Consider the following 26,106-nt stretch of genomic DNA (forward strand, 5'->3'; position numbering starts at 1 on the left):
CAGCGCCCATCGCAGCCGGGGGAAGCCGCCGAGCCCGCGGGGCGGTAATCCCAGCACAGAGCCGGGGGCGCGAAGCCGACCGGCGGGCAGGTGAGGCGGCGGGGCGGGCTGCCCGCTCCCAGGGGTCGGCGCGGCCCGGGACAGCCCCGCAGCCCTCCCGCCCTCAGCCCTCGCCCCGGCGCCGCCACACTCCCTGCCCCGCCGCACCGCGCGGGCAGCCCCTCGGCGGGGCGGCGCGTCCCGCTCCCCGGGCGGCGGCGGGCGGGGGCGGGGCCGAGCGCGGGGGGCGGGGCGGGGGGCGGGGCGGGGGGCGGGGGGCGGGGCGGGGCGCCGGCAGGTAGCCGGGCCGGCGGCCATCTTGTGGCGCTGAGGGGAGCGGCGGGACGGGCCGCGGGCGGCAGCAGCGCCGTAACGCCTCAAACCGGACCCAGGGCGCCGAGCCTGCCGGCCGGGGCGGGGGTACCCCCCCTTCAGCCCGACTGGGGGCCGTCCTCCCCGTCCGTGGGTGGGGGCAGGCGTTCTCATTCTCAAAACAAAACGAAAGAAACACCTGGGTGGACTTCGCACCCTTATCCTTTTAAAGGAGATTATCAAGAAAGAGACAAGAGGTGTGTGTGCTCGCAGGTTAAGTAAATGATATTTGAAACTCCCTTACTTATGTCTTTTTTTTTTTTTTTTTCCTCTGAAGATGGTCAAGCACCTTTGACCTAATTCTCTAGTGCGAAGTTCACAGAAAAGGCATCACATTTTAACATAAACTCTTAACCCAGCCTCACAGCTTACCTCTAGCCACCCAGCTGGTATTTCAGAGAGCGCTTACGAGTGGTCCCTGGGTCTGGTTTTGTCCCAGATGGATGAAGGTGTAGCTGAAACAACAGGCCCCTGCGTAGTTTTGAGAGCAGAGCCCTCCCTCTGGGCCTGTGGCTGCCCACCTGTTGCACCAGGGTCGAAGCCTGTCAGCGAGTCTCCTCTTTGCCAGGGATTTCTTTGGTGTAAATTCAAGGGCAATCAGATTTGTTGATGACACCCAAGCCGGAGCGGGAGCAGGCAGGAGAGGCTCGAACTGCAAACGACCCAGAGACGTTAAAGCAATAGGAACGTTACAGGCAACAGGAGAAACTCAGCAGCAGCAAGACGTTGAGTCCTACTGAGCAACAGGAGATGTTCTAGCGTCTCTTCTCAATTATCAAGCACATCTCTGTAAAGGGCAGTACCATGGGGGAAAAAAAAGGGGAAATGTTACTCAACAAGGTATGGTTCAATAGCGTTGCTTATTTTTCATTGTTTTTTTTCAGTAACATGTCAATAGTTACACTTTTCAAATGGAAAACTTCAGAAAATACTTTCTCCTGTAGGCACAAGCCAAAAGCAAAAATGGCTCAGAAATAATTTGAAAAATGCAGGAACTACAGCATGTGATGATACAGACTGAATACCTCCTGCTTTCTGCTGTGGATAAAATCAACAACATACAGGACAAATAGCGGCCCACTATGCAATATTATTAGCCAGCTAATAAGTCATTATGTCTCCTCTTCATTGACAAAGCCTGTAGTGATAGACAAGGGGTAAACTAAAAGAGGGTAGATTTAGTCTACATATAAGGAAAACATTATTTTTTTTTTGCGATGAGGGTGGTGAAGCACTGGAACAGGTTGCCCAGGCAGGTGATAGATGCCCCATCCCTGGAAATGTTCAATTCAGGCTGGACGGGGCTCTGAGCAACCTGATCTAGTTGAAGATGTCCCTGCTCATTGCAGGGGGGGTTGGACTAGACAACCTGTAAAGGTCCAAAGGTCCCTTCCAACCCAAACCATCGTATAATTCTGTAGTCAAGGAAAATCATGTAGCATCTCCTACACTTGTGTCAGACAGCAGAGGAGTGGAGTGGTGTTGGCTTTTAAGCCGAGCACGTTGGCTGGAATACTTTGACTTGTTGCTTGAGAGCTGTCTCGAGCAGTGGTTTTGAGCCCGGGGCCCATGAAAAGCAAGCATATCAGGAGTTTACATGCAGCATCCTGGGGCACGCAGGGAGACAAGGATAATCCATTTTTCTAGTGCATAAAGTACTTTGAAATCCTGTGCCTTGGCTAGGCAGAAGCTAAAGAAAAAACATCAGGATCTGGCACTACTGCTTTCCCTTCTCCATTGCTTGTGTTGCCACTTGATGTTCTTCCTTTCTCCTGTCATCTCAGGGTCTCCCCGGTGCCCTTTTTGCCCTGGGGACTGACTGACTTTGTCAATTTTAAGGCTGTACAAAGTTGATGAGGGGTTGGCAAAAATTACAGTAGCGATTTCAAGACAGCACTGGTGGAAAATAAATCATGTGGGAACTAAGCAGCCAGGCTTGAGGTTTTGTTTGTTGAAGGATTTAAACCTGTGCAACATGTCAGGTATGCCCAGTTGAAAATTCACATAACTACTGACCTAGACAAGAAATACAAATTTAATCTAAGAAAAAGATATTTTTAAAACTTAACTAATCAAGTTGTTTCTCTATAGATAAAATATAGTAGAAATATAGTAGGAATAGCTTTAGTTGGTAATTTAACTGTTATTCTTCAACCCAATTAAAATTTCATTATAGGGGGAACATAACAGGTTGTGTTTTCTGAAGGTGTTTAGGAATAGCCTGTCACAAAGGCCTCACAAACCATGGCCACGTCAATACAAGAGAAGGTGCCTGTTTATCCCCTACCTTGCCACTGCAATAACAGAAGAATAACTTTAGGACCTAAATAGGAAAAATGGAAAGAATTTATTTTTTCTAGGAGCCCCACTTCCCTTCCAGCCCAGACAGCATCAAAAGGCAAAGCAACTTTGAATAATGGAAATGAAAAGACAGAGGGACAGAAAAGCACTTGGTGTCTGGAGAGCCTTCCTTCAAGTAAGTGCTTGGTGCCCAGACTGTAGTGAACAAAGTTTCTAGCATTTAAATGGGCTAGCTAGGTCTGAAGGTAACAACTCCTTGAGGAAGAAGCAATAGAGGGGTTGAGGTGGTACTTTGGCCGTTACTTGAATAGAGAGAATTTCCTGCAAGACAGCATATTCCTACCTGGTGGTAGAAAGGTTATCTGTGCAGTGGGAAAGTCTCTCCATACATTCATTACATGAAAAAAGTTTAAAGTTATCAGTGAGCTGGTGAGGAAGTTCCTCAAAAAGGAGCATTTGCAATTACTTTGCACGTCTATCTGGCTCACATTCGAATTCTCTGCAGTCACCTTCTGGGCAATGAGGGCCTGTCCAGCAGGGAAGGAGCAAGGCTCCCACTATACATATGCTTATCTACTTTTTCCCTTAAGGAACAGGCACATCACCTCATGTCATGGGCTGAACTGTGAAAAAACACCTGTGACCTGACAGCGTCAGTGGGGTGTCAGGTGGTTGGAAAGCAACGTAAATCCACACACTTTTCTGGGAATGTTACATGAAGTGGTGCTGAACTAGGTTTTTCTCTCTCAAGTCTTTATCTGTTCTGGGCAATGGTATGTTAAGATTGCTAAAGTCAACCTTTTTATTGTCCTGGACTAAATATGTAACTTCTCAAAAATTAGAAAACTTTTTCTTACCTTCCCCCCCCGCCTCCCCCATCATGGGGACAAAACACATCCTGTACCATCATAAAGATCAGATGCTGTTTTGCAGGATTCTTGTGCAGAGAAAGACTGAGGAAAACAAAATTAGAATAATTTGCTGAAATAGAAACCAATCAAGTTAAAAAAAAAAAATGGCAAACCAAAACCCACCAAACCCAAACTTGTGACTCAGTGACAGCAATTCCAGCCTTACCGCTCTGGAGGCACCAGAAGCCAAGCCAGTATTGCATTTACCGTCCCTCCAGTCTCGCTTCTCTGCTGCCTGCAGTTCACAGTTGCAATTCCTGGCCAAGTTTTACAGGTTAGGCACGATACCAATTGAGCAGCAAAACAGTTTTTATGAAGACAGAGCTACAGCTTTTCTGGTGGAAGATCAAGTTCCAAAAACAGGAAGAGATATTTAAAGTATGCATTCCACACAGGCTTAGCCCCAGTAGAACAACAGTTGTCTAAAAATGCTCCAGCTGCAGCACGTAGGGAAGCTAAATCAGGGCGGATGGACAGAGCCGTGGCTGCAGCTGGAGATGAGCCTTTAGGCTTGGCTGCTGTCTCACCTTGAGTGCCTCCGTTCAGCTCTACTTCATGTAATTTTTCACCCATAAGACGACACAAGCCAGGTAATAAAGGAGCAGAGGCTTAAGGATGCTCTTTGCATTAGTAGAATTGAAATCACATGTGCCAGAAATGTCTGGGTAATGTAATTGCTAGCGGGCCTGGCACTCAGCTGTGTCCCAAGATGTTGGCAGTTTGCTGGATTGTCATTACAGCGACACAAAGCGCAAGCTTAATGTGCTTACTCTTCACCTTTTCTTCAGCCAGCCCCGTCCCTACATCTGCCGCTTTCCCTTTTTTGTCCCGCTAGCTGGTAGGGCTGGTCTGAAGCGCTTGCCCACTGACCTGAGTTGCAACCATTCTGAGATGCAGTCAATGCTGTGATTTGGTCATCTGTCAACCTTAAGATAAAAATATTCCTGCATCCTGTCTTGCCTCTTTCTTCCTCACCTCTAGGGTTTGCATCTCAAAAAATGGTTAGCTTAGATTTAAAACTCAGATATAACGTTAAGCCACGCTGAGACACTTGGATTTCTGTGGTGCCTAAGTGGGTATGAGGAATTAAGACCACTTAGAAAAATGAGCGTCAGCACCAGAGAGCTTTCAGACTGGAGCTGGATCTCTGTTAGCTTAAGGTATGCGAAGTAAGGAACCTTTCTAGATGCCTTGTGGTCCACAGCAATTTCCTATTTGCCCCACACAGCCCAGCACAAGGAGAACGGATTCTTTGCGGCCACCGTGGCTGCTTTTGCATCTCACCAGCCCCGGCTGCAGTGGAGGGACCTAACCACTCACTCCTTTGGGTGAAACCTCGGGAGCCACATAAATAGCTGGTCTCAAGGTGCGACTCAAGCAACTTACTACTGAACATTAAGACATCTTCCAGAAATACAAAGTAAATCAAATGGCAAGATGCTTCTGTTACAAAGCAGGTTGCTCCCCATGTGCTTGAGCGGAGGTTTGTGGTTCAAGACCCAGACAGGAACCAACCCTGTGTGCTCTGCTGTGACAGAGCAGGTGGGCAGAGGAAAGGCCGAGATCCTCCTCATTCACTGGAGAAGCACGAGGCCTTGGTACTGGTCTGACTAAACGGATCTTCACGGTCTGATTTGCACTGGGATTCTCGACAGGATCGCAGTGGTTTCCCTTTTTACCAGGCAGCGGTTACTGCAGCGGGAGCGCTCCCCAACTCTCATGCCACAGCCGGGCCGCCATGCAGCCAGTCACGCAAGAGCCCCAGGCAGGGCAAGCCCGGGCCACGAGGCAGCCCGAACGCAACCCTGTGGTTAGTGCAGCCTGCTGGGGGGGAGAGACCTCTTCCCAAACCACTTCTGTTTCATCCTGGAGAAGCCAACACAAAATGTGTGAAGAAGTTTTGAGCACCAGCTTCACCTGCCACTAACTGGTAACTCAGACAAACACCTCTGAGGGCTGCAGTGGTTAAATATTAAATGTCTCACATTTTCCCAAGGAAAGCACGTTCTTAAAAATTCAAGGTGGAGAAGCCTGTGCAGTACAGTCTGGATAAGATCTTCCCAAAGATAAATGCCGGATGTTTTTCAAGCCCAGGGTTTTCACTGTCGCTCTGTCCCTGAAGAACTCTGGAGTTCTGTGCTGCTGAATTTCATGCAAGTTTAACCAGACACACTTGCATATCACAGCACATACCAGCCCCAGAGACTTTGTACAGACTCTTCTCTCCCCCAGAAGAGAGGCACACACAACACACCCGCTCTGCAAGGTCAGGAAGGCGTCGGCGGTCAGAACTGCTTCTGGCTTGAGCAGGCTCAAGCTGAGCTCAGTGCTCCACAGAAGACCGCAAAAGTGGGGCTGCGAGTGCCCTAAAAAGCGAGGGCAGCTTCAGTCTTTGCTAAAGCAGGTTGTGTCAGTGGTGTAAGAAACTCGTACAAAAATGACTTTGCCCCATTGCCTAATGACATTTTGGGTCCCAGAGTCCTGGACTTGGATGGGACCAGCTGCAACACTGCTGTACTGTGATCTCTTTAAGGAAGGAAAAGTCCTTTAAAGGTCTTTTAGTTCCTAAAGGTTTTGATGTATTAGAGTACCAGAGAAGAGAAAAGAAAAATCAGAAGTTTTCCTGATGTGTAAAGGGACCCTCAGGCCAACTGCTCACGAAGCAGACGGGTTTTGGATGACAGATGACAGCTAGGGGTAGAACGACAGATGTCAAGAGCTACCATCCGTTCGGGGTGCTTGGAGTTGGGGGCAGATCCCAAGTTTAGGAAACTATTTATTAAATAGATGCAGAAATTTTCTTGCATGCGAAGAGTCACATGTTTTCCACCATTCTTTTTTTCCATGCAGAAACAAGAACTTCCAGACGTGCAAAAGATCCAAATTTCTCTTCCTTGGTAAGACAGGCATATTTTCACAGAGCTGTGAAACGGGGATTACCAAGCTGTAGAGAACTAGGAAAACTGGTTTCTGTCCTTTAAAAATTCTAAAGAGCCTCTTTTATGAAGATGGATTTCTCCATAGACCTGAAAGAATCAAATCACATGCACAGAGGGAAACTGGAATTCTCAACAGGTCTGTGAAACCTGAATAAGGGAAACGTTACTCAGCGCACTGTGTTTCTGCCATGAGTCTTCCCTGACAGTAACAGTTGCCGAAGGAGGAGAGAGGAGGCTTAACAGGGAGTCAAGGGCACCAAGCCAAGTGCAAAATTAAGGTCCAAAGCTCACAAGAAGTTTTGTAAGAATCTAAGTTTTGTAAAAAGGCTAGTGACAATGCTACGCAGACTGAAGCATTTTCTTGGGACACTTACAAAGCCAGAGAATTACAACTTGATAAATTAGCGTGTAAGAAAAAAAACCAAAACACCACCCTGTCCGAAAGACAATTTCAGGTGATCTACCTTTCTTAAGACAAAGCTTCTATGACTTTTCTAATCACTTTTCTAAATAATTAAACCTCTTATTTCCCTTATAACTTTATCAGAAGAGGTTAGTATTAACACACATTTTACAACCTCAAACCCTTAACAACCACTTAAACAGAACAAAAGTTCTGAATTCTAGATTTTTAATCCTTCCCAAAGTACTTGTACTTGTTCAGATTAACCGATGTCAGTGAAAGACGGCAACAGTAGAGTGCACGTACACTCAGCTTTTCGTGTTGAGATTCTAGTGGGGTAAAAAATACGCAGTGTATTGAAAGGTGCTGGCATGATCACTGAAGTGTGACTCTTTTAAGTAATTTTGTTCTGTGAACGTTCTCAAGTTAAAACCTTGGTGAATGGGAAGGTTTTGACAGCTGTGTTCCATTTCTGAGCAGTTCACAGAAGCTTACACCGCACTCCTTAATAATAAAGAGAATTCAAATTTTGAATCAGGGTGCTTGAATATGAAAAAAATAACCCCACTAGACTTCTCCTCTGTAGAATGTAAATAAAGTAATTCTTTCTAGTGTTTTAGCCATATTCTAACTAGTTTTGCATTTTAAGTTACAGTCTTTACTATTTTGAATATCCTTGTTCAAAGTAAAATTCAGAGACCTGTGACAAAGCACAAGTTAAGTTAATGTTAACTTCACTTGTTAACTTGTTAACTTGATAAGGCTGGCAGGCCCTTGAATATTAACATTCAGTTTGAACTCCTGCCTTCAGGAATACGCCTCTGCAGAAATTCCGTGCTGAGCGATTACTTGCCCTTGCACTTGTTTCCTCTTTCTCCTGTGTTTGTGGTTTGTCTGGTTTTGGTTTTCCCCCCACCGATGTGCCTACAAGCTAAAGTCAAGTGAGAGGCAGAGGGGACCAAGTTTAGGTAAAAACTGTCCATTTCTGAGGCAAGACAAGGAAGCACAAAGGAAGTCTGCATGGCTGATACCAGATTGGAAACAGCATTCCTGAATTCTCTGCCCTCTCCTCCTTTCAGGACACACAGATAATTTCAGCGGGCGAGAGAGGATTCGTAAATCCTCACTACACTCCTATAAGAGAGTCAGTTAAGCCTGTTGTGAATATTATCTAACACAAGATTTCTGTGAGCTAGAAAAACCATCTGACATTTTGGGCTTTGAGTTTCCCGCCCACATTAGTAAAACCCTCAAAAATTCTATTTTGCATACCAATTTTGTATACAAAACCTCACTTATCATTGTTTAAACTCCAGTCACCTTCTATGTTGCTTTGCTTGTGTTAGTTCTCTGGCACTTGCTTTATTTTTCATGTGTACTTCAAACAGAAACAGTGATTAATTTTTAAAGCCATTACAGTTTGCTCAAGTCTTTGGGAAAAATGACAAATGCTCTTTTGCAAAGCTCACATCGACTACCAGAGCAGGAAAGAACACAGGTTTTGGTACAAGAACTTTTCATTTTGAAAACAAAATGGCCACCTTCAGCCGTCATACATAATTTCCTTCATTTAACGAGCACTATGAACTAACAGGAGTAAATGGTATTAACAAGGTAACGAAGCATTAGTCCTGGCACAGTCAGCATCTGCCAGACACCAACATTTCACAGCATCTGTCAATCCCAAGCAGTTCCTACTCAAAGTACAATAACCACAGTAGGCCTCAAAAAGGCACCTGTCACACGAGTGAGAACCGCCATACAACGGCACATTAAGGATCCTGTACAAAGTTCCACAGAAAAAGATCTTTTCAAAACAAAAGCAATCATGAACTGCTTAAGACTATTCACAGTAACAAAAATAAAACCCCGGACCTGGGGTGGCTCGTTTTTGGAAGAGCGCACCATTACTGCTAGAGTACTGTAATACTGAAGATGCATGTGCAAACAGAACTACCACCTCTAGTACTACGCAGAAACAGGGAAGGAAACGCGTTGCATTTCGAGTATTTTAGAATTATTTCTCTCCAAGCAAACACGCCGATTACTAGAACTCACACAGATACTCTTGACACAACGGATTTTTCCTCGTATGCCAAAACAAGTCTTGCTTTTGCCAGACTCCGTAGGGGACATGTCTGGAAAGCTACTGGGAACTCAATTTGTTCTGCTATGACCGTTTCCCGATCCCACTACTCAGCAGCACACATACCTGCATCTGTGAGGTGAGTTAAGGGTTTCTTCTCTCTCTCCCCTGTGATTTCAGGTAAGGTGCGTAAGGAGGAAAAGATCATCTGATAAAGCAAGTAACACATGAAATTAAACAGGATCGACACGGTGCAGTATTTGAAACAGCAAACACTTCTTTTGTTTTCTATCTATTGAGCAGAAACACGTAGATATAAGCAAACCAAACGCACACCACTGGGAAAACACATCCCGTCACTGCCTTTTCTGTGCATCACCCATTCAGGGCAACCAGACTGCAGACCTGTACCGCTACATGCAGGGAGGCGGGGGGCTTCGCTCGGCTTAGCTGCTTTTAGTTTCTGCTAGAGTCGTTGGGAAGCAGAGATTTCCACGTAAACTGGACGTAGCTCTGGTCCAAACAGCTGTCACCTGAACAGGGGTGGCTCCTTGGAGGATGAGGGGCACCCTGCTGCACAGGTGACAGTGAGCCAAGAGGACTGGCAACGTGGCGTCTTCAGTGCCACATGCTAGTGCCTTTACACTGCCTCCAGAACTGCGGGTTTCTGTGAAAAACCCTACAAAATAGCAGATTTTGAGCTCTATCAAGCTGTGATATCAAGGTTGTAGTTTCGCCTGTTCCCTCGTAATACACTATATACCATACTACCACGTAAAGCTATACCATATTCCACGAGGAATCAAAATGAGCCAATTTTAGGCTGTTTCGAAGAACGCATTAGCACTTGTCCCATAAACCGGTACATTACTAGATAGAAACACACACTGTTGGACAGCTTAGAAAAACATGTTTTCTATTTATTTAAAAATAAGTTTGTAGTTACTACATTGCAGTGACAGTAATTCTTACACATACATTCTAGTTTGTATAAAAGGATTCAAAGTATTATGCATCAAAACTAACATAGAAAGTGTCCACATAACAGTAAAGAAATTTCCAATCCATATGTACAAAAAGAAAGGGCACTGTTATCCTGGTGAGATACTTCAGGTTATAACATGATAATCTAGATTTCTGGAAGGAAAAAAACCTTGATAAAGCTAAAGAATTATAGTTTTCAAAACTGTTACTCATTACATACAACAGATTCGTGTTTTACATAATTCTGTACAAAATAAGCGTAATTTTAAATCTGAAAATGTGTCAGTTTCAAAATTAACCTTTCTAGGTCATTTCCTTGAAGTTGAGCTCCGTTCTATACATATTTAAACATTATGACAGAATTTAATTCACACAAGATCATTATCCAGTTGTCCACCACACTTCTGCAGTTTCAGTATGGTCCAAAAATGTAACTTCTGTACGGTCTCCGTGTATTAGCAAACCAACACACACAGCTGTAAGCACAGAGCAGGACACGTACGTCATACAGGCATGTGTACACGATAGGTACTCCAGATTTCTTTCTACTCCTAATTTGTACGACCTCATTCTTGGTTCTTTCAGGGCAGAAATTCATAGTATAGTACTACCTTCCCTCCCTAAAATATATCGTTTGCATTATTTGAAGTTAATTTCCTGATGTATTTATCTGCATTAAAAGGATCCAAATGACTACTTGCCTCACTACCTACCGCCTAAAAGCTAAATTTATTCACCTTTATTTTATTGCAGCATATAAGGTTTCTCTATAGATGCCTCGAGGCTGTTATAACCTTGGGAAAAGGAGAGGAAAAAAAAAGCAGCTAATAATTTTTTTTCTGCCATTTAAGATGTCTTTTAATCTAGTCTTTCTGGTGTGTTTCCTCCTCTAACACACTGTAAAAATGACACAGTGAATTCCCACATTAAAATTAGCAAAAATGCAAGTGCACCTAGAGATTAGCTCTAGTTTAAAAGCTACCTGTTATTTCCTCCAGACACAGCAGAAAGTGTACAAGCCGTATTCCCGATTCAAAACCAGGAAACTCTGTAAGCTGTCAATACCAGATTTGTTATTGGAAACACATTGTCAAGCCTTGGCCAATTTTATGAAATTTAATACACTTTCCTCTGCATATGAACAAGGATGTATATACAGCAATTTACAGCGGAAAACTAACAGCCCTTTTATCGGTTGAATATCTAGGTCCCCTTGGAAACCAATCTGTTACAAGTACTGCAGGGATAAAAGAAAATATATAATAATTTTACACAGTTAATTTGTCTTCATTAGGTAGTAAACAGAAAATGAGCTTTTGCTGTTTCTAAGGTGACTCTACCATCTGTATCACAGCACATCTGTAGCACTGTTCCAGTTGTATTTCACTTCTTGTTAAACACTCAGCTCTTAAACAACAACAAACCAACCCACCCCCACCCCCCTCAAAAAAAAAAACCAAAACCCCAAACCTTTGAAAAAACACTGTGGATAAAATATACTACTTCAGAGTAAGGTAAGGACTTGGGACACAGTGTAACTATTGTGGTATGGCTGTATCTTGATTGACCAACAATATGTTAAAATTATCTCAGCAAGATCTGCATGCTTCAAATCAAATGCGAATGCTGATGAAAGCGAGCTTAGGAACTTCTAACCTCCCATCTACTACGAAGTGCAGGGTGAAAGGGTCCCGTCCAGTTAAGCCTATTGCTTTTATAGAACCAGCCAACCATTTAACGTGTGCCTAAATTCAAATTACACGCTAAAGCATTTACTTGTAGTCCTTGATCCGACAAATGTGAGCAAAAAGATTTAACAATGTGGTATAAAAATTGTAACAAGCTTGAAGTTACTGAATGGACAGACTATTTTTTGTTTTACGTAGTCGTTTTTTTGGTAAGACAAAAGCCTCTGGGCACAGAATCAGAACTGGTCCTTGAAAAAATATTTGTACAGCAATACAGTAAGTTGTCTCTATACTACAATTTATTTTTTTATAGATATTAATATTATCCTACGTGCTGCATCAGGGTCCTTTATCAATTAAGAGTTTTACAAATATTAAGCCATAGTAATATTTAACTCAACCAACTCAATCTTACAAGTCTATCAACAGACTGGTCACATGTACAAACCGGACACTGTACAAATAAACATATGTAAATCTATATCACAGCAGTCAAATCACTGGAGGAAGACATTTTTCCGTAAAGTTGTATCACTGGTCATTGCCGAGTGACAAAGAGCTCTAGTTCAATATTGACAATAATGAACACTACAGTGGTAAAATTGAAGTTCAGTTCCCAGGGAACACACTAACAACAGAAACAAAGCGGTTAGAGCGTTGTTAAGTATGTAGGCACAGGTACAATGATTTCCGTCAAACATTTAGAGCACACTGGTATCACAGAAACAGAACTTATTTCCTCATCGGCAGTTAGGGAACACACTGCTATTAAGATACCACTCAGCGGTATATACCAATTTTAACGTTTCCCAGTATAGAGTAGAAATACCAGAACCATATCCTCATATCCACGTCAAATAGAAATGAAGTTAATGACTTAAACTGTGTTAATTGCTGCCAGGTCTGTAAGATCGTTTGCGTGTATGTGACTATGAACCTATGTTATTTACAATGCAAATGTGAAACAAGCACATGAGATTTTGATACTCCATTTTCTGAACCAGTTGTTAGGTATTTGCGATGGCATTATAAAACATGCATGTAACTACAGTTCTTAAATTATTTCAGAACACTGACCAATAGTTTATTGCTCACATTAAAAAACTTAAGACTTTGTAATCAAAAGCTCTTTTTCTGTGTTGATACAGTATATTACAACAACCTCTAATAACACCTTTTTCCCCGACCAAAATGCACAGTCTGATGGTGACTAAAGTCTCATAAATAAAGTTTGCAACCTAGTGAAATTAAATTATAAAAATATAACTTTTAAATAAATCTGGTATTAATTTCTAATAATTTTCTAGCGTTGCTTCTATAAAAAAATTTGACCCAAATTATCCACTATTTATTTTAAAAGGAAAAACATTGATGTGTCTAATACGAATTAAAAAATTACTGGCTAAAGTCACCGATATTACTGGGTGGGAAGCAGTACCCATGTTCTGCAAGTAAGGCCTTCTATTCTCATAAAATTAAGATGTACAATTTTCTACTTACTGTTAAGGGAACACATATTATTTCAGGCTCCGAAACTTACATACAAGGTATTTTTGATATATAAATATATACACAAACATGCCATATAAAACATTATTACAAATGGAGTAAATACAGAAGTTCAATTTTAGATATAATCTATTTCATATATTACAATGCAGATAACATCAGGAAATTACACATTTTCAAATGATTGCCTTCATCAGTGAGACTTGACAAAATTAACAAGTAGAATCAATTAGCTGTGAATTGTGAAGCTGCATTGCAACTGCACAACCATAGCTTGTTATCTTATCTCATGTTTAGTGACACTGTTTTAACTGAATGATAAAGAAGTATTTGTTAGAAAAAAATAAATATATCAACAAATGAAATGCAAACTAATCCCTGCTCCCCAAATTCATATCCATAACAATTCAAAGAGGATCTGGAAAACATTTTCATCATTTTTTGTAGCAAAATGCATAATGAAAACTAGGTATGGTGGATACTAATTTGCTCTCCACAGTAGCATATTTTTATTCCCCTTGGTGCCAAATACCAATGTTCTGTGTTCAAAAATTTAAGCTTTTTTTGGTAACAGAAAATAGAAGTGTGAAGAATCAGACTTCAAATAAGTATACAGAATCTGTGCAAATTTAAGGTCTTAATTCTGTATGCCCTCCCTTCCAGGTATTGCAGATGATGTTTGTAAAAAAAAAAAAAAAAATCAAACACAAAACCAAAAAACAAACAAACACCACCCCACCCCACCCCAGAGTTATTATTAACTAAGGGTGTACAGATTTGAGGTTTCATTTCAGGTTTATTTTTTCAACTAAGTTAGATCACACACACACACACACACACACAAAACCAAACCAAAAAAAAACCAAAAAAAAAAACCCAAACCCACAGAACTTTCACACTATCCAAACCTGCAAAATAATGTAAACCCAGAAAATTTTGGTTACATTTTTGTACCATACCAGATCTCAGAAAATATGACTACTTCCGTATTTTTTTCCTTAAAACTGGACAATACTTTTTTTTAAGTGATAGAAAATGGTATTAAAGTTTGTTTGCAAAGGTATAAAATAACTAAATGTACCATAAACAAATAAATAACTGCTTTTCTTTTCCAGAGCAGTACATATAACAATACATTCCCCTAAGTCATATAGTTATCATTTACAATAGACAACTTAATTTTACTAAGGATGCAAGAAATAATAGAATACAAGGCACAATCATTAAATGGAATTTTTCTTTAGGGTGTATATTGACTTATGTCAGCGTGATATACCATAAAAAGTGCAGAAAAACACAATGTGCAATGAGACCACTGTATAAAACATGATTGCATAAAAAGTGATTTGGCCTTTTAACCTTAATAATTGAAAATAACCAATCTTCCCCTTAAAATTAAACTATAAAGTATGACATTTTAAAATTTATTTTCAATTCTAGTGCTATCTAAAAAATCCTGAAAAAAATTTATACCTGGGTAATATTTTATATGTATGTGTTTATGTATATACTAATATATACACATACACTCTTCTTTGTAGGTCATTTTAGCCTCTTAAGCATGTCTAAAGTTGTAGAAACAACAATCAATCTGGATCAGAAAGTAAACATCATCATTCCATACCTGTCCTGTAATTTCCTTGAATCCTTTAACCAATTATACATTTTGTCTAAAACATCTCTGTCAAAGGACCCCACCAGTGCATTATTTTCTACCAAAAGTACCAAAAAGGATACATTTCAGAACAATGTTAACAACTTACTATTTAAAACAATACACAGCTTTTATCACTGCAAATGGTATGCTGTACTGACACTCAAAAAGAAAAAAAGGCTTTCCACTGCACTGATTCTCAGTCTTTGGCACAATAAACAGAGATTTAGTGATTGATACAAGAATCAAGGTCTGAAAAATTAGACATTAGTCAAACTTTTTCCAATGTGGATATATATATATATTTTGTTTACATTTTTGCTATGTTTGGCAGAACTTGGATAAACCAACAGCCTGTGCTAGGCTCCTTTTGCAGTTGAATGTTCCATCACAACTGAAATTAAGCGTTTTGAGATTTAAGTTTGGTATTTCTGTATTTAACAGAAATGTAAGTGAATTACTGCCACTGTTTGCCAAAATCTGCCTTCCTAGGCAAGTTGACTTTACAATCAAAGTGTACCTTGCTTGGTCAAAAATAAGACTTCCGTTTTCAGTTTGTGGCATTAAAAGTTCTATCACCTTTTTTTTAATTGTGTAGAGATACTACGCACTACTAAAACAGAGTAGTTCTCAACTCTGTACGTCAGTCAGAAATTGCTTCAATTACTCTCAACTGTGAACAAAATGACTGTTGAAATGCATAACCTATTTGGAGGGCAATAAATAGCAAAAGTTTAAAATATATATTTCTTTCAAAGAATGTTCTTTCAGTTTATTTTTTGCTAGATTTTTCTCCCCAAATCAGAACATGTTCTTCTAACCCATAATAGCAGCAGGGAAGCAGAAGTCTGTTCTGCTGTTCCTTAACTGTACCTGCTTCATAGCATTCTGAAGTAAAACCCTTGGTAAAAATCACCAACCGATTAAATTAGCTTTTGCTTTTTCAGTCAACTTTCGGACTCTGCCTCGGCTAGATGTTCCAAAAGTTAAGGAGGTGTCTTCAAACAATAGCTGCCGTTGCTCTTCCTCAGAGTCATCTTCATTGTAAAAGGCTGTCCTCCTACCCTGGTTTCTAGTTCTCATGTGAGGCTCAGAATCTTTAAGCTCTTCAGAGCCCTCCTCCATAGGCTCATCTATCTTTTTCCTCCTGCTTCTTGTTTGCATTTTTACATTTGCAGGAACTAAGAGGTCCGAGCCTGGCTGATGGGTCTTTATCTTCCTTTTTGGCTTTCTACCCCCACGGCCTTTTTTTTGTAACAAGTCTTCCTTCATATTATTTTCAGAAAGAGAATTGCATGCGGTAGAAGCAGAGGCTTCTTCTGGTATATCCCTTGCAGTCTGGATTGTATTCTGCTCTGCAACCTTTTGCTGTTCAACAATTTGTAGCTTTTTTGGTTTTCGGCCTCTTTTCTTGTGCACCACTTCACAGCTACTGTTAGTCGTCTCCACCTTCGGTTTCCGTCCGGGACCTCTTTTAACCGGAGGTTTCAAAGGCTGTCCTCCATGTCCGTTTACCTGGACGCTTCCTGATGCCAAAGCGTTATTCTTGCAATCTGCTGTAAAGAAATGAGAATAGATACCACGTAACAGATTTGCATTTACATTAATTTTCACACTGCCTTAATAAAACTCTCACTAAAATATCTGAACGGATTCACAGTGATTGCCAACCTGTCAAAATCTAAGAAGCCCAAAGTAGAGCTCAAAAAGCTTCATTCCAGTATGCAATAAGGACTAACTTCTAGTTGAGTTTAGCTCAAGGTAGCTTGAAGGGGGGGTGGGGGGGGTGGGAGAAAAAAGAAAAAAAAAAAAGAAGAGGAGGCAGGGGGAAAGAAAGAAGAGAGGGAAAAAGGGAAGAGCTCAAGTGTTTTTATTCACTTATATGCCACCAGTGGACAAAACCTCCCATTTGGTAGCAGCAGCAGCAAAAAGTTGCTCAAGAAGCACTGCTGCAAGGATCAGGAATGCTTCACAGCAGGTCTTCTCTGGAGAAATCAAAAAGTTTCTTTCAGCCTGAGGTCACATCCCTTATAGCTAGTTCATTAGACCGCGGTTGTTTCCACAATAAGTGAGGAAAAGGGTAGAAATGTGGGAGACTTTAACAACGAAGTCTGCTGTTTGCACACGCTCCTGACATAACAGATGCAGGATACGAGGTATTTGCTTGGAGACTTTTACGGGCTAAGCGAGAGGTACTCAACTGCCTCCGTGGGACACGCCACATGGAGATGTTCTGACACCACAGCCCTGGCCTAAAACGTGACCAGTAAGAGACTCTTAGCCAGCTCGATAGTCCATCCAGTCCTTTGACGGAACATTCATGGACAGCTCCTGCTGCGTTCAAGTGTGCCCTATCGCGCACTACAAGCACAGGCCTCTACTGTCGTGTCACTGGACGTGCAGGAGAGACGGGATCACGTCAACAACCCTCAGATACCTCTGACATGACCAAACATCCAGTTTGTGGATTTTACATGTTACATTTTATGTAACAGGTGCATATTTAGCCATGTAATGTGGTAACAGCTGAGAAAAGCTTGAAAGGAATGGACAGATGATTTAATTTATTAGACCACAAGGTGCTTTTTCAGAAGTAAGAGAGAACAAATAATCCTCAAGGAGAAGTACAAGCAAGGAGTAACCCAACTAATTATGTGAGGCCCAATTTGCAGACCACTGTTTCTCCACCTTCATAGAAAAGATGTTTAGCGGATCTAGCTGCTTCACAGCAGCTTCGCAACAGTTCAAAGCTCCTTCATAAACAGGAAAGCGTTTATGACTAGATCTTATTTCAGTCTCCACAGAAGCTTTGAGTTTTAAGGCATCCAGGCATCAAAACACCAAGCAAGTTCCTGTCAGAAGATTATGTGAAACTAGGTCTGGTCAATCCATACAAATATACTAAACACAAACCGTAAACACTGCACAGTTCTATTTTGCTGAGGCAAAAAATGAAAGAACAAAAGGCGCAGCTGGGATGCTCTGATCTTTATGCTCATGGCTGTGCAGAGTGTCATTACACTCAGCATTCACTGACCCAAATATAACCCACATCAGTTTTATTAGGTAAATCCCACAGGGTTTGAAGTGTGACCCCGCAGAAGTCTATACTGGAATCTGAGCACTCATAACATGACCCTTGTAATAATTTAAATGAAGGTACAGATACGTTAACGTATCAAAATTGGCTAGACAACGCAGTTATCACCCCATGGAGATGGTGATAAGAGAATACTCAAAACAATTTATCAAGAACGAAACTAACTGTGACTGAGCTGTTCCGTTAGCCTTCCCTATTCCACTAAATCACACTGCATACCGTTTCCCCACTCCCAAATTATGACAACTGAAGTGCAACACAACAGCCACAACACCAGTAACTGGGGGTAGGAAGTTCCAAAGAAACTCTGTACCTTGTTGATTAACAGTGGAAGATTTTACTTTGCGCTTGATTTGTTTCTCTTTCTCAGGATTTTCTCTTGTGGAGTTATTCCTAGTGTTATGACTGTAATCAGACTGACTAGGGATTGACACAATATTCTGGCTCTTGGAATGTTTGGTTGAATTCTCCAGTACTAGAAGGACAAAAAGGAAAAAAAAAAAATCAAGTTAAATACTTTATACCACATTCAATCTTATCTGGCTAAAAAGGAAGTCACGTTCTACTATAAACAATCAATTTAAATCAGCGATCTAGAGTGAGAAAGCTTCCTGGATAAAACAACATAGCCTGACTTGTTCAGTTTTCCTCTGAGAACCTCAATGGCACAGCAGCTTGAACACAGAACCAGTCTTAACTGAGACAAGTTTGTTCAGATTTCCAAAAAGCTAGTTTTATGTTTAAAAACATTCACAGCTTAAAAAAAACCAAAACCAATGAAAAATCCCCAACTTGCCTGACTTTCCTGACCCTGCAGTAGTAGTAGACTTTGTAATTAAAGGCTTTATTGTTAAAGGCTTTGCTCCTGAAGAAGTAGATGGTTGCTCTGTAACAGCCACATCTGTTACCCCCCTATTGCTTCTAGTCCGCACAAGGGAAGAGGTTTCAGCTGCTTTTCCATTCATCTGAGGTGGAGCGTGTCTCGGCGCTGTTGACCGTGCAGGTGCAGAACATGAAGAGGTGGCAGAAGTTTCTGCCTTCAGATGAGGTTTTATTAATCTCCTCTTCCTTTCAGGGCTGCAAAAGGAGTAACAATTTGCATCCTGGAATGCCACTTTTTAATTGTACAAGAATAAATAAAATTAAATGCTAGCGTCTGAGACCGGGGGAGTAAAACTATCATCTCTGCATGAAGTATGTTAAAAATACGACATTTGCTGTGGAAATTCATCTAGTTGTGAGCCTCTGAGAAGTGAAACTTCACAATCAATGCTACAGTTATTTGACAAAGCGTGATGCAATCACTATCCTAACGATGCTGTTTTACTGTACATGTTCAAGAGTTATTTGAATTTTAAGCACTTACACTAGGACAGCTCTAAGTAAAGTTTAAAACTCTTCCACATCATAGGAACTTGCATGTCAAAGCTATATCACTCTGCAATATAGGGAATAGTAAAGGAAGTATTAAGAAAAAAAACCACACTACGTTCTGCTGTTTAGGTATGTCAAACTTACGCAGCATTTCATGAATACTGTAAAGGAATTAAATGTACCTGGATGCCACACTACTGGAAACTGAGCTGCTTCTACTTCTTTTTTTCCTTCGTTTCTTTATTGTATTTCTTTTATGAAAGCGTAGGGCAGATTTATAATCCGATAAAATAGAACTTATGTGTTCTTCAAAGAAAGCAGAAAGGCGCAAGCTCATGCTGTAAATCTAAAAAACACACACAAATTTTATATTTTTCCAAAGCATCATTTTTACTTATCATTGAACAACAGCTAGAAAAGTAAGGACAGTCTGCCTCAACAAATTTCCACTAATCCGATGTGTAGGTTTACTTTTAACTATTTTCATGGTTTTGAAAAGTTTATATGCAACCTTCAGTTGTAATATAAGGAAAAAAATAGAAAAGCCACCTAAGGTCAAGAAATAGAATTTACTTCTGTATTAAGTTGCATTCTTACATCTTATATTTGAACATCAGTCTATTCCTCTTATGGATGAACTGATACTACTGTTAAATTGGTTGCAATAGGTACAATAAATGTACCAGAATTATGCAGGTGCACTTCCCCTCCCCCTGCCCCTCTAGCCTTGGATGATTTATAGAGACTCCGCCTCAGTTTAGATGACAACTAGTTACCTCAGCACAGTTGCTATTAATTCCGGAAACAAAAAACACAGAAGTGAACTGTCTATAGATACTTTCAGAGGGGACACAGCACCTTCTTAGTGTATGAAATACAAAGACAATATTAAACAGTTTAAACTATCAGAGTGCCACAACAAACAGTGTTACAGATTCCGCATGCATTACTCAAGAGGACATCCAAAGAAATTTCACAAGAAAAATATGTAAAAAGCTATATAAAAATATATGTCTAATGTGCCAAGGAAAAAACAAGCTGACAGGTTTAGGATTAATCTTCAAGTAAGCATCAGTGATGTAAAGTAAGATGCTAAATATATCACTGAATGACAAGTCAGAGTAAAAACATCAACGTTCAACAGCTCTGCTTTACATGCACTGAAAGTACATAGGTTTCGGGGTATTAAAATTCTTCATGCCAGAACCTTCCACTTCTACGTAAAATAAAAGAGATCTACAAGTTTACTACTATACCAGCACATTTGGAAGAAACATGAAAAATTACAAAAATGACAGAAGAATCTGTGAAATCAATCACACAGAGCGAAGATACTCTCAAGCATTCTATCTTGGTTTGAGGAATCACATCAAACCATGGAATGGGTTGGGTTGGAAGGGATTTTCAGGATCATCTAGTTCCAACCCCCCTGCCATGGACAGGGACACAGAGATCAAGAAGAGAAAGAAGAACCACAGGAGAATCCAGACCTGCCCAAAAAGCCCTGCCCTTTGATGCAACTGAAAGACGAGAGACTGATTCTTAGGTAGCCCCAAAAGGTAGTGGGACAGTCTATTACTGACCGAGGAGAGATCAATCACTGGTCAGTCCTTCTTGCTAGTCACCTACTAAGGAATTTGGCTGTATGTTTTAAGACAGTAAAGTCCTGATGATTAATTTGCTACTTAGAACAGCCAAACATAAAAGCTATTAATAATTCGAGTCTAACAACTTACGAAAGAAAAGCTACGCAGAAGCCTTGAACATGCTTAAGTATACGTTTATAACTTTCACTGCTAACAGATACTGCGCCTGCAAGTCAATTTGAGAGAAAATATTATTAACTCTAAACCACTGGCAGGGCGTTTCAGTAGGAGCTCAGTAAGAATGGCTTTGCAGGCTCGTGCTTCACGTAAACAGTTCTGTTTCTCAGAAATCCCAAATGCTTCATTACAATCTCACTGCATACTGGTGAACAGCACAGAATTTCATTACCCTCTGCTCTCTCCACCTTGGTATTTCAGCTTTGGGCAACCTTCAGAGTGGAAGTGTGTTGTGTTGCGTGTGTGTTTGAAAATCTAGTTTCTCAGTTAAATTCCACTATTGTACCCACAATCATGCTTCTACAGATGTCTCCTTTAACGTGGCTCTCCCTTTAGGTCCGCTTTCAAATATTATCTTTGAAACACACTTGCTGAACATCAGACCTTTAGGCATTTAAACAGCATACATTCCTTTCCTTTAAAATACAAAGCTATACTACTTTCTCAGAAATATTAATATTTGAATATAAGAAATATTTTTAAGTAATCAATCACACGGTTTCTGTCCTTTATTTTCCAGATATAAGTATTCTTTCAGATAACAAGAAGAAGAAACTAAGTCTTACCCTTGATCTTTTACTTGGTGTATAGGCCTTGGAATTGCTGAAAATAAGTCTCACATCCTTACATAACTCCATCGGTGACTCATAGTTGCCAGCTTCCAGTGTTTCTCTAACAGTAGCAAAATCCATAGGAGTGTCAATAATATCTCTATAATCCTGTTAAGAAATAGCAAAGCAACGTATTACAGATCTTTTTCCCAAGTCTTAATGTAACATTTTCATTAGGATGCATTTGAAAAACCTGTTTAAACCAAATGTCCTCTTTAAATAGGTATGGAAGACTGCTTAAGACATTTTGCTTTTTTCTACTCATACATGACAACCCCTCATAGACATAGTCAACAGGACTGAAGTTCGAAAGTAAGTGATACAAGATTTAATTCATTTTCTAAATAGATTTACTGAAATACAGAGTTCAAAATTTTGTGTCCTAAGGGTTTTATTACTGACACACTGTCATGAAGATAACCATGATAAGAAAGTGTGACTACAAGCTTTCTGGGTGACTTAACAGCTCAAACTTGTTACTAAGACTAATAATGATTTTACAAATTAGCTTTAAATTATGAAGTTTGGGTATTTGAATATGATGAATGGCTTAGCACATCCCTGATGAAACTTGAGCAGTTTCCCAAACGGACGTCTGACAATTTAGGGAAGTAATATTAAAATAATCAAAACTCCACAGGCTTCAACAGGACCCTGTTCAAGCCCATGACAGTACTTTTTTTCTAGGCTATGGAAAAAACAGAGGAAGTTCTGCTGCCTGAAGTTTCAATTAAAAGAGTTGGAAAAATGGTCACAGTTAAAAAAAAAAAAAAAAAGCCAACCACTTAAGAACTAGATTATAACTGGCCTTCCTGTTCCAAAATACTCACTGGATATTCAAGTAGGTCCACTGGTTGTCGGAACGGTTCTGAGTCTTCGCACTGAAAAATGAGATTTAGCAGCTCCTGACATTGCTTCTTCCATGACTGAATGTCATATGACTGAGCTCTATTACGTAGCCGCCGCTTTGGCTGATGATCCTGAAATGACAATATTGTCTGTCAGCAAAAAAACTAGCTGTTTTTACAGAATCTACTGGAAAAGGGACCCTGCAGGATATAAATTCTAATTAATGAATTCAGAACATGCAGCAGCACACATAAATGCTTTTACCTTGAAGAGCTCAATAGAACACATCACTAAGTTCAAAACTTGCCAAAAGCTGACATTACAGGATTAATAAAAACAATTTTCAGTTTTACATTCCTTTGTTTACAAATGCATTTCCAAGTATTTATAGCATTATAAACCATTAAAAAAAAAATTACCTTTCTTTTTCTAGTGGAAGTTCCTGGCACGTTTGTATCTTTCTCTTCTTCCTTTGAGCAAGATAATGAGTCGCATAAAAAGGTTAAAAAAATATAAGCATACATGAGTAGGTGAGTTCTTTTACACTTCACTTATAAGTTGAGTCTTTACAGTTCTATCCCTGTCCCTCTGGGAAGCATTTCAAGTGACAGTCAGTTTTGAGAACCTCTCAGAAGTTTAAGAAGTTATCTAAATTCTCCAGCAAACAGTTAAAGCTCACTGCACTGAAGGGGAAGAGGCTGGATTTTTACCCAGTTTCCCAGCTGACAAAAAGAAACATCTCATTGACAGAAAAGTACACCCTGCTCCCTTACAGTGACTGAAAACAGCACTTTCGTATCTAGCAGGACAGACAGAGGTCCTCTTTCCCCAGCCTATCAATCCCAGTATCCAAGACACAACCACTTACCTCCTCAGAGTCAGACAACACTTTCTTCTTCATTGCGTTGTATAACGGGATTATGTCATAGCAACTCTGGTCTCTGTGTAAGAAGAAACACACGCTAACATTTATTTTCCATCTTCACCTATGGAATCAACTATTATTTTTCCAAGGATAAGGAAAATGTTTATGAAACCATTCCCAAATAAAACAATAAAGTGTTTAGTTCTATATGAATGCTAAAAGGATGGTAGTAATAAGAAAAGCTAATCTTCTGTTCACAAAGCTGTAAAAATATTATCTGCACTCTGTAAAATATAGAGCATTTAATAGCGTCACTGTTTTAAAATTAAAAATTATAATCTTTTACTACGAATTTATTAGCATTAGAAAAATCTAATACTATACCACATAAAGGGTTCTGGGGCCCATCTAGCTCTGTAAGAAGCACTTAGTGGATTTAGTGTACAAGAAAGCGATTTAATACATTAGTACCCACAACGTAAGACACTTGAAATGTAACGTTTATTTGTGTAAGGGCTAACACTGTTGTTGTATAAACCTACACAAGTATATCTGCAAAATAAACACCGATTTTCAATTGTATAACACAGCAAACCCCTACACAAAAGGAAGTCCAAAGGTTTTCTACTATGTAGCAATGCGAACCACCAGAAAAAAGGAATAAAGACTCAGCAACTCTACAGTGGAATTGTAATCCATAAATAACAGGCTACTGTGCTTATCACTGGAGCAGCTGGGGGGGAAGGTAAGACAAGGCCAAGCAACACACACCCCACCCCTCATTTTCTGCTTTTTAGAAGACTGAGGTAATTTAGGTAACTAAGGCTCAGTCGTCTCTTTCTGAGCCTTAGATTCTCAGAGGCATCTAGATACTTCGCTCTTGCTAGAACCATGAAGTTTGCCTTCCATGGTCTAGGTCTTCTACCCTGCAGTTAGAACCCTAAAAATCCCAAAGCCAAAAAACCAAGCCCCATCAAAACCCTCTGGGATTTATATGCATTCCTAGTTCACTTAAGTGAGTATATTAATAGACACAAGCTATAGGCCATTATTAAATAAGAATATCCATGTGTTGCGCTAATTTAGCTAAGCCAATTAAAACCAGACACTTTGAAAAACCCTGAGCTGCTTAATTAATCAGAAAAAGAAACACGCAGGACAAAGATGTTAAAGAACAGTTAGTAACGGAGAAGCCTCTTTAGATAACATGCCTGTTCCTAAAGGTATATTTCACCAAAACTTTTAACATCTGAAGAAGTTAAGTATTTTTCACTGTCCAGCCAGTACCAGCAATCACAGGTACTGAAGGTATCAAAGACTTAGGTGTGGAGTCAAAGTCCTAGATTTCCAAATACATAATGCAATGCCAACGTGCTTAAGAATACACAAAATAAAAAACAAGATTCAATTCAACACTAAATTAGAGAAACTAAATCACTAAAAATGTTATTTTTGTTAAACTAATGAAGTATCTTGCTGTTTCTAAAAGGTGGGAACAGCAGCATTCCCTGTGTACAAGTAAATCAAAGTAATGGACATAGTAAAGTCTTTGTACAAACTTTGGGTCTGCAGATGTGTCAACTGACTCAAATCTGAAACATTTCTCACCGACTTTTTCTACAGACAATAATAAAAAAGAACATTTGAAAGACAACTACTGTTTCTGTCAGCCACAAAGCTTCCGGTTTAGATTTTGCATTTTCAATCACATTATAAAGACTTCAGAATTAAATGCCCACAATTATGTTAACACAGGCAGTATTCAAACTCAGAATTAGAACTCCTAACTTACCTATAAATATATCTATCACTTCATGAAGATACTCAGACCCATTTTTATCATTTAGCAGAAAGTCTCTAAATAAAATGCCATGCCAATCTATGCCAATCAACATATTGTAAAATTTCATCTTGTTTTGCAAACTTATTTCTTCATCAATATTAGCTTTCTTCCTTTCTGCCCCAACAGCAGACAGCAGGTTTATTCAAGCTGCAAAACTACGTCACTTGAAAATTCAGATCTGAAAAGGCTAAATACCTTGGTAAGAGACAGGAATAACAACAGACCTACTAAGCAACTCACTTTATGAAGTGTAGCAGAAGATCTGTGACAAATTTGGCAGATTTGACAATAGGACTTCCAGGTTCATTAAATGTGCGAGTATTATGTTCTATGTACCGGACTTCCCACATTAATGAAGAAAGGCGCCTGTATATGAAAGGAGGGACGGGGGGGGAGAACACGACTTCATTTCCAGCAATGTCTATGAAACAGGAGAAAAAGCCTTACATTCTTCTTCCAATGTACTACCCCATTGACCGTTTTTTTACATCACATCAGAAAACACGCACACTTCAATATGTTGCCCTACGCGACCAGCAGAAGGGAGCTTCCTTGGGCTTCCTGCTCTTACGTCCTGCAGGAACTTACACAAAAGGATTTAAGGATACACAGCTGACACTCCTTGGGATAATCCAGCTGTGACACTTCAGCTTTTATTATTCCTTAACCCACCCTGTACCACCTCTGAAGTTACAGCTGAGGATTAACAAAATAGTTATAAAGATTCATTAAAAGTATACATTTTTCTGACAGAT

The 26,106-nt window shown here is 40.2% G+C and overlaps 1 protein-coding gene across 4 annotated transcripts in view; it reads right to left on the minus strand.

Annotated features, from left to right (window-relative positions):
• Positions 1–9,939: 9,939 nt before the first annotated feature.
• PHIP (pleckstrin homology domain interacting protein) overlaps positions 9,940–26,106 on the minus strand; it is a 119,337-nt gene continuing 103,170 nt past the window's right edge. For 3 of the 4 annotated variants that reach the window (XM_055810793.1, XM_055810791.1, XM_027782750.2), the window contains 9 exons: positions 25,592–25,717; positions 23,512–23,584; positions 23,063–23,113; positions 22,625–22,774; positions 21,750–21,902; positions 19,543–19,706; positions 18,783–19,063; positions 18,300–18,461; positions 9,940–16,442 (listed from right to left, as the gene is read on the minus strand). In XM_055810793.1, coding sequence (XP_055666768.1) covers positions 15,799–16,442; positions 18,300–18,461; positions 18,783–19,063; positions 19,543–19,706; positions 21,750–21,902; positions 22,625–22,774; positions 23,063–23,113; positions 23,512–23,584; positions 25,592–25,717 — 1,804 coding nt within the window. In that variant the 3' untranslated portion in view covers positions 9,940–15,798. The remainder of the gene's footprint in view (positions 16,443–18,299; positions 18,462–18,782; positions 19,064–19,542; positions 19,707–21,749; positions 21,903–22,624; positions 22,775–23,062; positions 23,114–23,511; positions 23,585–25,591; positions 25,718–26,106) is intronic. The other variant, XM_055810792.1, reaches the window with a different exon arrangement.

The sequence above is a fragment of the Falco peregrinus genome, chromosome 7 (genome assembly GCF_023634155.1).
Source record: "Falco peregrinus isolate bFalPer1 chromosome 7, bFalPer1.pri, whole genome shotgun sequence".
In the NCBI taxonomy this organism is placed as follows: domain Eukaryota; kingdom Metazoa; phylum Chordata; class Aves; order Falconiformes; family Falconidae; genus Falco; species Falco peregrinus.